At 45.3% G+C, this 12122-nt stretch overlaps 1 protein-coding gene across 1 annotated transcript; it reads right to left on the reverse strand.

The window, feature by feature from the left end:
• Positions 1–1569: 1569 nt before the first annotated feature.
• On the reverse strand, positions 1570–9098 carry CHGB (chromogranin B). The gene is made up of 4 exons (XM_029083624.1): positions 9009–9098; positions 7609–7702; positions 3490–5264; positions 1570–1967 (listed from the first exon to the last, which is right to left on the reverse strand). The coding sequence occupies exons 1-4, from the start codon at positions 9096–9098 to the stop codon at positions 1884–1886; spliced, it is 2043 nt and encodes a 680-aa protein (XP_028939457.1). The 3' UTR covers positions 1570–1883.
• Between the last annotated feature and the right edge of the window lie 3024 nt (positions 9099–12122).

The following is a 12122-nucleotide window of genomic DNA, read 5'->3' on the forward strand; positions in this document are numbered from 1 at the left end:
TACTGGAACCTGGGGTTGTTCCTAAAGCAGGTAATTTGCCTTTAAATAATGCAAATTAATGTAAATTGTATTAGAGAGCAGTTTAAAAAACAGATCTAGTGTTTCCTATCAAAACAAATCTTGACCAGGCAATGCAGAGGTGCAGATAAAAACAGAAGAGGCACGAGCAGTCAGAGCAGCTGCTTGGCTCTCGGTGCTTGGGGCACGGAACAGAGACAGGCGACAGATGAAGGGCTGCCACAAATTATATTTGGCTTTAAAGTCTTTCAAGAGACACATTTTTAAGCAAAATATTGCTGAGTCATCAATGTATATTTACATAAGCAGAGCTTTTTTTTAAAAAAAAGAAAAAAATCATTGCTGAAGTTTCACACTTGAACAATTTAGGAAGTTTTCTGTGCTACAGCTAAAGCGATTTCTTCCAGGTATTTACATCCTCACAGACATGCTTCTCTCAGACCAGCTGGGGGAGAAAAACAAAAAAAACACCATGCTGCAAAACTTACTGTACAATATTGTAAATTTTAAAAAAGGGAGAGTCTCAGGATTTGAAGACAGCAAAGTATTTCTGCAGCTGGGACACTTTCCTTACTGGGAAACTCTGGTGAACCATGAAGTGAAATTTCTATCAACTGATTTGAGCCAGGATTCGATTTTCACATACCTAAACCAAACCAGATTAAATATTTGAGCGATCTTACCAAATCCCCAGGCACAGACGTGCTCACGCAGTTCCAAGGATCAGTATCTCGACAAGCATTTTCACTTCATCTTACAGTGAATTGGAGAGCATGTTTTGTGTTTTAATGAGCAGGTAGATTAAATGGGTTAAACTGGGATGATGGATAACGGCACCTGTACTGATAACGTGACTCAGCTGAATTCTTTGTAGAGCACAAATTCTCTCCTGTGTGTGGTGTTACACAAGCAGCAGAAAGTCTGTAAAAAAAACATATTTGAGTAAGTTAATTTAAATTGAACTCCAGATATTTTGAAACTAATTATGGGATAATTTCTTTTACTGCTTCCTAATTGTCGTAAGGTTACCAAATGGTTCCTTCCACCCCCCACACCCCCATCCTCTGTAAGCCATCGTACCGTTTACTCCGCAGCGATAAGCTGGCCTTGTGCAGGATGAGCCCTGCCCCAACGCAGCACGTGGGCTCCTGTTTGCCTGCAGTAGGTGGAACAAACACATTAGCAAAGTAGGTTGGGTGGGTGATTCAATTAACGGGGCCACTTTGAACAGCAGCAAAACCAATCCCCTACGTAATGCATTGATTCCGAAGCGCCACGTGCCTGCCAAAGTACCAAGCATCCATTCGGTGTCACAACCTCTTTCCTTCTTTAATGACTAATTTGAAGAACTCAGTAATTCACAGGATGTTTCTGAGTTACTGGAGCAATTTAACCAACGCTCCTTCTTACCTCTCATGCTCTTGTCAACTGGCAAAGAAAAGGCACAGACAGGCTCCTTGTAACTTTCAAAAAACATTGGTCAAGTCAACACCTTGTGCACAACCTCTCCCTCTGATACAGCTTACTTTGAAATAACCCGACCAGTCAAAGTTTGGTCCAAGATCAATGGTTTTTATTATTTCAAACTCAGACAAATATATATTCTGAAGGACACCAACACAATTATTTTCACAAGCGTATTAAAAATACCTGCCTTGCATGAAAGGTTCTAATACTAAAATCCATGCTATTCAGATCTCAATAGCATAACAGCAAATTAAAGACATGTTCAGCTGTATAAATCACTACGCTATAGTGGACAGTAAATAATATTTCCTGGTTTTAGGGCAAACAACAATCCAGTGGCAGTGAATTTACCACAAAATACAAGTATTGTGAGTACAGCTACACCGAGCAGATCATCTTCAGCCTCTCCTGTTGTTATTAAACTTCTCGGCTATTTTCTGCAGCTCCAAATCCATTGCAGCCAAGTTTTCCAGTTCTTTTTCCTGTGAAAACAGAACGAGCGTTTTACAGATCAAATAATGCTGGGAAATGTTTTGTTCCATGAAAACAAGTGACAAATGGTGTTTCTGAGGCAGAAACTCTGCTATGTGCTGGTCTCCGGGCAGCTTGCTGGGGCGGGAGGTGTTCACAGCAGCGCAGCACACACTTCTGAAATCTGTTCCATTTCCTGCTTTTAACCAAATCAGAGCTGGGGAAAGTATCAAAATCCTCATTCTGAGAGCTGGGCCTCACTACAGCTTGATCTTTTTAGCTTTAAAGCACTGTTATCTAGCAGTGACCTCCTGCTACCTGGCAGCATGCAGTCACTTCTGCCCAGGTGACGGTGCCTTAGGAGGCTGCAGCTTTAGGATCACAGTGGTTCTGGTTTAGGACACACAGCGAGCACAGCGTGCAACACAAGGAACATCTCCCCATTACCAGATGCTCGGGGGGAAGAACATGTGTGCAGCCAATTCTTGTTTATGATGATGACTTGCTGACACCGTTTAACCTCCATATAGATTAGTATTAAATCTCCACTGCTCCCCACCCAGCTTTGTGCCATAGATACAGCGACGTACACAAGGAGCATCCAGCTGCTGAGTGTAGACTCAGTTTTCCTGGATGCTGAAGCAGAACAGGGAATCCAACAAGGAAAGGATTCATGCTGGGTGGGAACTACAGCACCGATCGGGCTGATCTCACTGTGACCTTCCAGTGCTTGAAGGGAGCTTATAAACAGCAGGAAGAGCGACTTTTTACATGGGCAGGTAGTGATAGGACGAGGGGAAATGGTTTTAAACTAAGAGAGGTGAGATTTAGGTTAGATCTTAGGAGGAAGTTTTTCACCCAGAGGATGGTGAGACAGTGTCCCAGGTTGGCCAGAGAAGCTGTGGCTGCTCCTCCCTGGAAGTGTTGAAGGCCAGGTTGGATGAGGCTTTGAGCAACCTGGTCTAGGGGAAGGTGTCCCTGCTGATGGCAAGGGGTTTGGAACTGGATGAGCTTTAAGGTCCCTTCCAACCCAGACCTTCCTGTGATAAGCCAGGTTCTGCTCTGCAATTACAGCCCAGAAGTCAATGAACAGCTGAATTACACTTTAAATGCCCAACTGGCTTTTCAGCTGCACTTTTTAAACAACCCGACAGACCAGGCAGTGTTTGCTCATCACCTCTCTGCTCCTGCTGCAACAGGCAACTTTGGTTTATGGGTCTGTACGACCCTAGAGGGAGAAGCAGGACCCAAAGAGGAAGAAAATCTCCTTTCTCCTCCTCCCTTGCAGCAGCAGATGGAAGCTAAAGAAGATGCACATTGTCTTTATCTTATGAAGTGTGCCCTGGGGTAGTTCCACTGATTTAATTCCAAGAAAGCAGATTTTTAAATCACAGAAGACCTGGTTCTCAATGTGACTTAATCTCATTTGTGTTTCTCCACGCTCAGTTCACCAGCTGCCTGGGGAACAGATTGAGAGATGTGCATGTAGAGTCAGCCTCCCCTCGCTTTTCAGAGAAACACCTGCACACCCACCTCCTCTGCAGTCAGAGGCCGCTGGCTCAGACTCCCTCTGTCATTCCTGATTACGTGACGTTTTTTCATGTCTTCTCCAGAATTGTACAACTCTGGGAATTCAGCTGATTTCTTCCTGTAATTCAGCAGTTGAGCGAGTTGATCCATCTTGTACTGCCTTTTCATATCGTATCTGTTCATTTTGCCAAGATTCTTCTTCTCGGTGCGTTCGTGGTTCAGAGCACTCAGGATTTGCTTTTTCTCCCACCAGTCATAGTCATTATATTCAGGGAAAAGACTCTTCTCGTTCAGGGTGGGTCTGCCTTCCTCTTTGCCCTCCAGAAGCTGCTCTCCTGCGCTGTCCCTCTTCTCAAAGTGCCGGCTTTTCCACCACAGCAGTGGGTAGAGAGAGCTGTAGGATGCCACGGTTCTCTTCTCATTCTCTGCAGGGAGACGGCTTCTGTACTCTTCCCTCTCTGTGTATCTTCCCTCTTCCATATTCTCCTCTTCATTTTCCATCTGATTACTGCTGAGATGTTTCTTTTCTACTTCCTCCTCCTCCTCTTCCTCACTGTTGCCCAGGTAGCGCTGCTGCTCTACACTGTCCCCAGTGCTGTAGTGTCTTCTGGCCTGCCCTTGGCGCTCCCGAGCGTACAACCCTTCACCTTCATTGTCCCACAAGTGGTATCTCCCTCCAGCACGATGCTGCCTCTCCTTGCTCTCACCATCAAGATACCTGTCCAGCTCTTCCTCACTTTCATCTCCAAGATATGACCTTCCTTCAGCATGGTGCCTCCTTGCCTCATGTGATCCATCATGGCGTCTCCTCTCCTCACGCCATTTCTCATCGCTCTCTTCGCTGTGGCGATGCCTCTTGTTTTCTTCTTCGCTGCTCGCTTCACTCTGCTGCCACCTTCCTCTGTACTCCTCACTTCCCTGGCCTCTATGCCTCTTCTCCTCCACCTCTTCAGACCCATGCCTCTCATGATAACCACTCTTCTCCTCATGCTGCTGCTGCTGCTGCTCAGACTCTTCATGAAGTTTCTGATGGTGGTTCCTTTTGTCCCAGAGATAGGTCTCCTCTGTGTTTGATTCCTCAGCTAGTTCCTCTTTCTCACCACCGTGGCCCCTCTTCTCTTCAGAGGAGTCAGCCATTCTGTGCTTCCCATGGTAACGTTCAGGGTTGTAGGGTTGCTTTTCCTCCTCTGTTTCCTCACTCTCATCAGATTCTTCACGCTCTTGCTGATGGGAGATATCCCGTTCCTTAGACTCATGGTGGTAATTTTCACTTCTTTCTTCCTCTGCCTCTTCACCTTCATGAATTCTTTTGTAAGGGCTCTGCATTCCCTCCTCCGAATGCCAGCGGCCCACGGGGCGCTGATCGCTCCCAGCAGGCAACTCCTCTGTGCTCAAGCCTCCAGAGTGGGACTTCTTGTTGAGAGCAGCCTGCTCTAACTCTTTGTCATGAAGCTTGCTCTCTTTGCTTTCTTCTTCTTCACTGTGGTAGCTCTTCTCCTCCTCTTTTCCCATTTCCTGATAGTGTTTCTTTTCTTCTGTACGAAGTCTCTCTTTTTGACCAGGTGTGTGGTGTCCATCCTCCTCTTCCTTGCTTTTACCTTCCTCGTGAGCAAGTTTCTCCTCATCGCTTCCTTTCATGTACGTTTTAGATTCCTCTTCTGCCTGACTTTGTTCTTCCTCCACACTCCCAGTACGATGTTTTTCAATCTCTGCTGGGTCTTTCAGATGCCTCACTTCAAGCTGTTTGTTTTCGCTTCTCTCTCTGTCATTTCTACTACCTACAATAACAAAAGCAGCACAACGAAGTCATCCAACTCTTCACTGAAGGGTTATTTCAGTTTAAATAGAGAACTGGCTTCCCAAAGTAGAAGAAGATTTGGATAGAATTATTTTTTTAATTCTGCTTTTAATATTTAGTATGTTTGCCTGGAAAAGCATTAACTAATTTTCATTTAATTAGACATTTTTAAAATCTCACTGAAATTTTCAGAATAATTTTTTCTCTTGGGTTTTTTTCTTTCTTTGTGATCATATTTTTAGTGAATTGAATTGACTCTCATTCCCCTTAAAAATCAATGAGATCTGGAGTTGTGTTCAGTTCATGTCAGGCCTTATCCATCACAATGCTTATTCACAAAAAAAACCCAAGCACCTATTTCAAGCTACTTGAAAACATCTGGGGCTTTTAGCAAATTTAAAACATTCTAAATTGATTTAGAAAGAAATCTGTTACTTTACAATAGTTATGTTTAATCAAATCATGCTCCTGCCACTATTTCCAAAATGCTAAATGAAAGTCTGGGTCTGACCACAATGACAACAGTATATTTCTAGGAAGATATTTTTGCTTCACTTGTGTCTGAGTAACATCAAAAAATAGATCACAACTCCTAAGAGCTTTCAGACAATATCTGCAAAGATGTAAAAATAGCTCATTATTGCTGAAAAGCTTCTCATTATCTGATACTCCTGGAGCTGTCTAATGGCAAACATATGGTCCTTACCCTCTCTTTCCAGTAAATGCTTTTTCCATTTTCCAAAACAAATGCAGAGGTTTTTTTCTGAAACTAACAATGACATGAACAAAGCTTGATGCCTGACGGCATTCAGCATCTCCTAGAAATCTGGGGCTGAGTTAAGATACAAGCACCTGTATTCCCAAAGCCCAGAAACCACCCTCTGCTGATGACTGTATTGGGGCCATACATTATTCCCTCTATAAACAAGCAGGAGACAGATGGGTTTCATGATCACTTCTTGCTGGCTGGAAAGGTTAAGAGCCTTTTTGTTGTTCTGTAATCAAATAAATAAAACTGGGCAGAAAAGGCAGATATGAGTTGTGCAGTTTGCCACCATGTCGAACTTAACTGCGCTTCACTACAGATAGTGATCAAGCATGCAAATGAGGCTTACACCTTGAGGTCGAGGCAGCTAAGCACCACGCTGCAGGAATGAGTTCATCTGAAGTGAGCATTCCCACCAGGAGCTCTCAGCACACAGCTCCACACCTCTGGAATTGGTACCACAAGGTTAATTGTTCCTGGGCTGAGCAAAAGGCTCCTCTCTCCTGAGCTCGGCATAGATTCAGCTGCCACCAGGCACAGGAGCCTTCTTGATTTAAGTGGCAGTTATCTGAAGTCAGTTCCTACCCTCTGGGATGCATTCAGCACGTGGTCCAAACCTGGTCACATTTGTTGACCTCTCAGGCTATGTAAAGAGCTTGTATAAGTTCTCTCAGACTCTCCAGGTGTCCTGGTTTTCAGCTGGGACAGAGCTGGGTTTCTTTTTAGTAGCTAGAACAGCGCTGGGGTTTGCTTTCAGTGTGGGATTTGCTATGAGAGAGACACTGAGAACACACCAGTGTTTGCATTTGTGTTGCTGGGAGTGAAGGACTTTGTGTTTTGTCAGTCTGCAAGTGCAAGATCTAAGGAAGTGAGGAATATTTACATTAATAAGCTAAACTGGCATTTGGATATCCCAGTGGGATATTCCATTTCATGTCCCATCATGGTCAGTATATTAGTGAGGGTCTCTCCCTCTCTTGCTCTCTCTGGCTTTCACTCTTCTGGGACTGCAGTTTCAGTTCGGGATTGTCGCTCCTCCGTGATTGTTATCTGGGAACCGGCTGGGGTTGGTCAGCGGGGGGGGGGCAGGTGCACTGTGTGTCACTCCTTTGCATATTTTATTACTATAATTATTATCATAACTATTTTAATATCAGTATTATTTTAAGTTTTCTTTTATTTCTATTATTAAACTGTTCTTTTCTCAACCTACAAGCCTCCTTATCCTTGCCCCCCAATCCTCTCCCCTATCCCCTGGGGGTGGGGGAGCAGTGGGTGACTGGCTGTGTTGGCTGCTGGCCAAGGGCCAGCCCAGTGAAACTATCACACCAGGAAGCTCAAGCAGAGAGCCACAACGTGAGCCAAGAACCCCTGTCAGTTACTAGGTCAGGCTGTTTGCTCTTTGCACAAGACAGACTCAACAGAAGGAAATCGAATTCTGACACCGAAATTTGGAGGTGCCAGTTTCACATGGGCTAACAGTTCTCCAGCAGCTCCAACACAAGAGAGAAGCCACCCAGCAAATTCCTTTCACAAGTTCAGATAAGGTTGTACTTACTCTTCTTCAGGATCTCTTTGCACTCAGGATTAATTGGTGGCGCATTTGGCTTAGATAGAGCGTTGGACAGAACCTCCACTATGCACCGTGTGACCTTGAAGAAACAAAATAGGAGGAGAAATTCTCATGGCAAAAATGGAAATCCTCTTTCTGTCCCAGTTAGTGCAGAAACCTAATTTAGGACTAGCATTAAGACTAATATTTATGAGGTTTGAGTAATCCCCAACTCTACCACAACTTCTGGTGCATCTGGACAAGTGCTCTGCCCCTCACTCCCATACTAGTCAGGAGGGTAGTCGTCAGCTCTTTTTATCTCCCCTTTTGTTTGCACATCTAACAGGCTTTTTTGGAACACTTTTAAATATTAAATACCCTATTCAGTACAAAAGAGAGTCAAACAACAGGTGGTAACAGTACCCTACCAACAAAGAACCAACATAACACACATTCAAAAGATGAGGAACCTCCTGTAGGATCTGTCCAAATGAGGATGCTGCAAAGGTGTTCCCAGGAGTATTGCTTGGATTGCCAATAAACCAAAAACACCTCCAGATCCTCTCTAAGTGACACGAGCCACATTTTTTCCCTACGTGTGTGCTGTAAGCCCTGCCTCTTTTAGCACTTAGCATTCAAGTGGATAGTCTTCTGGAAGTAGAAGCAATCGATTGATTTAGCAAAGTCACACAACCTCCTCTAATCCTAAGTGCTACCAAAGTAGCTCTTCTGTAGAAATTAATGCAAAATGATTTTTCAGGTGTTGAAGTTGTCGGTTGTGAGCGAGTGCTCAGATTGCCAGGGGCATGAGAGTCTCAGTTTGGGTAGCTGGATGGGAGGAGAAAATAAAACATTTCCCTTTGTCTTTTAACTGCTTTTAGTTATTCCCAGGTGTTTACTGATCTAAATGATCACACTGTCAACCAGTGGAGAGGGTCTGATGTCAGGCTACAGGTGCTGAGACCAGTTAATGGCATTTATTTAATCAAACAGGTCAAGAATATCTTTCCAAAGCAGGAGATGGGAGGACTGAATTAGAAAGTCCATTACATCGTTAGTAACTGCAGATATTTTAGCTTTCTTCAAATTTGCCATCTCACTTTCCACACTCCAATAACACTGTACTATCAAATAATATTTCAGATCATTTTTCAGACAACTGTAAAACGTAGAGTTTCAAAAGCACCACACTGACATAGAAGCCAGCTTCCATTTTCATCAAGTGCACCGAAGTGCACACAGGTATCTTCTGACAGCTCAAGGGACTCTGAGTTCCACATCACCGATGATCTCTTAAGAGTTTTACCCTTAGGAAAATAAAACATTACCCTGAGAGTTTAAAGAAAAAACATGGAGAGCATGTGACTGATATATTGTGAAATTGATTTTGACATCCAGCTACTCACCATTTCTTCAGTATGGTCCTTCTCCATTGGAACTGCGCTGACACCTAGAAGAGAAATGATTACAGACTCATTAACCCCAGCAACAAGCATTACTGACAGGAATCCTCAGTCACATTGGTCTGATGAGATGCTCTGAGTTTTGGGTTGGCAGGTCAGTAACCCAGATACATTTTGCTTTACATCTTTTCTTATTCAGGATGGAAAAGCAATGTAAAGTTGCAGCCTAGCATGAGAGAAGAGGCATGTTGACATTTCTAGCACAAAAAGAAGATACACTGAAAAATAGAAAGCAACACTGAAATTCCAAGACTGGAGCAAGTCAGATCTTCATGTAGTTGAACCTTTTTGGTGGTAAAACACAAAGGCCTGTTTGCGTCCCAAGAACCTTTCACCTTCTGCAAGGGGCTCTGGGTGTCCCATCACCACCTCCCCAATAGGAGACCATTCTTCAAAGATTTAAAGCAACTACTGTCCCAGTGCTACTGGAGAAATCCTGTCTTGCCTGGATAGCAGATGGCCCCTGGAGGGAAGGGCAGAGTCAAAAGGCACAAGACAATTTCCATTTACTGAGTGGTCCATTAATCACCCCAAGAAATAAGGAAAAAAAAATCAAATCCCAGTGGAAAATACTGCTCCGGAAGGAAGCGGCACAACCCACCTCTCTCTGTCCTGAGGACACGTAGGGTAATTACCACCTCCTTGCACCAGTTCTACTGTACCTGGTCCAAAGTATTTGCTTTTGGGAAGAAGCTGTTGCAAATGAAACCTCCATGCTGCTTTATTTTGCCATCACTGCTGCAATATGTCTCCAGCTGGTTAACGAGCTTCCCTGCTGTGCATTATTAATAAACCCTTGTCAATTCTCTTCCACCTTGAGATTAGCAGAAGTGAAGTCAAGCAAATCTGCCAGCCACACACGGGTAGGCAGAAGCAAGGCTTATTGTATCACAGCTTCACAGGCTTTGGTGAAGGGCTTTGAGTGGAAGGGGATAAGGAGAGGCTGAAGTCACTTGGTTTGTTCAGCCTGGAGGAGAGGAGACTGAGAGGAGATCTCATCATGGTCTAGAACTTCCTCACAAGGGGAAGAGGAGGGGCAGGCGCTGATCTCTTCTCTCTGGCCACCAACGAATGCCAGGAGCAGAGGGAATGGCAGGAAGATGTGGCAGGGGAGGGTGAGGTTGGCCATGAGGAAAAGGTTCTTGAGGCAGAGGGTGGTGGAGCACTGGAACAGGCTCCCCAGGGAGGTGCTCATGGCACCAAGCCTGACAAGATTCCAGAGGCATTTGGCCACCATGTGCCCTCAGGGACATGGTCTGAACCTTGGGCTTGTCCTGGAGTGGGACTCTGTGATCCTTGTGGGTCCCTGCCAGCTCACAACTTTCTCTGATTCTATGACTTAACTATGTAGTATATAATCACAGTCCACAAACCTACAGCTTGAGGTGCAGTTCTGAAGTCCTTACAGAAGTCAGGATAGTCTTAAATACACCTGGCACCCTCCCTACAACACTGCTTGGCTGGGACAGTGAGAGATCTTCTGTAACAGGAACACAAAGCAGATTACGGAGATGAAGGGGGTGAATTTACCTTACAGCGTCAGGAAAACTAACACTGCCCCAAGGAAGCTGCCTGCAAAGCAGACAGGAGTGTGCAGCCTTGCACTACTGAAAGCAGCAAAACCTTGCTTCTCCAAGGATGATGCGAGGGCTGGAGCAGCTCTGCTGTGACGACAGGCTGAGAGAGTTGGGGCTGTTCAGCCTGGAGGAGAGAAAGGGCTGTTCATCCTGGAGAAGAGAAGGCTCTGGGGAGACCTTCTAGTGGCCTCCCAGTACCTGAAGGGGCTCCAGGAAGGGTGGGGAGGGACTCTGGCCAAGGGCAGGGAGTGACAGAACAAGGGGAAATGGCTTTAAGCTGGAAGAGGGGAGATCAGATATTAGGAAGAAATTCTTTGGTGTGAGGGTGGTGAGACACTGGAACAGGTTGGCCAGAGAAGCTGTGGCTGCTCCTCCCTGGAAGTGTTGAAGGCCAGGCTGGATGAGGCTTTGAGCAACCTGGTCTAGTGGAAGGTGTCCCTGCTGCTGGCAGGGAGGTTGGGACTGGATGAGCTTTAAGGTCCCTTCCAACCCAAACCAGTCTATGGTTCTTTCCTGTGTCTGCAGAGGAAGCAGACAACCCCTTGAGCACCAACTCTGCGTGTAATAACTGAACACAAGACAATAATAACTCTCTTGATGTTTCTACTGCTCCCTATTTTTATTCCTGCAAACACACACGTAGGAATACACTTCTCCAGCCTACATCTCTTCTCTGCGTCTACAACTGCCATCAGAGAAGGGAACCCACACGAGGCCAGCACAGAAGGGATTCCCCTAAAATAGCACTGCATCCCCACTCCCCCATCACTTCCCCAGAACACCAGGTGGTGTGTGGGGGAAATGGTGCCATACAGAGCCAACCCTCTCCCCCGGCTTTGGCGTTCACTGCTGACTGAGGCAGCCTTTCAGTTACTTTATTTACTCACCTAGTATGTAAATGACTATATAGTGCACAGTGCTGACGCTGCTGCAGTCTAACCTGCGTCCCTCCTCCATCTGAGCACAGAAGAATAAGGTACACGTAGATGTGGGGGCAGGAGACTGGTAGCAAAGTCCCTTCTACTAAAATAAAAATAATAAAAAATCCACTAAAAGGACATTCTCCCATTCCACGGGGGTTGGAAATGCTGCTCTTATGGCACAAGTTGCTCACAGTCACCATTTATGTGAGCAGAGGGGATGACCTGGTTCATTGCCCCTTCCTGACGAGGCTTCTCTGGTCCTCCAGCCCATAAGAAATCATGACATGCACAAGGGCAAACATCTGATTTTGTCCTCCTAGTGATGTTGCCACAGCACATCTCCTGTGAGTTACACCCAGCTGATGCGATAAAACACAGAACAGACAAACTTCTGAACGTCTTTTGCTATTAGAGATGCCAACTTCAGGCTGCCTCTCGAGGGCTATGTCAGCAGTGCAGGAATATCAAGTCAGGTTGTACTCACTGCCTTTGCCCTGTCATTCCAAAGTTCCTGCCCCTCCAAGGAGATTTACAGATAGATTGATGACCATTAAGCA

Source organism: Antrostomus carolinensis, unplaced genomic scaffold (genome assembly GCF_000700745.2).
Source record: "Antrostomus carolinensis isolate BGI_N321 unplaced genomic scaffold, ASM70074v2 scaffold50842, whole genome shotgun sequence".
Taxonomy (NCBI): Eukaryota; Metazoa; Chordata; class Aves; order Caprimulgiformes; family Caprimulgidae; genus Antrostomus; species Antrostomus carolinensis.

Bases quoted from the DNA above. Each gene is read 5' to 3' on its own strand.
- CHGB (XM_029083624.1), bottom strand. From the start codon at position 9,098: ATGCTTGTTGCTGGGGTTAATGAGTCTGTAATCATTTCTCTTCTAGGT. The intron at 7,703-9,008 runs GTGAGTAGCTGG...TGTTTCTTCAAG, and splicing joins AGGACCATACTGAAGAAATG to GTCACACGGTGCATAGTGGA. The intron at 5,265-7,608 runs GTAAGTACAACC...TTGTTATTGTAG, and splicing joins CAAAGAGATCCTGAAGAAGA to GTAGTAGAAATGACAGAGAG.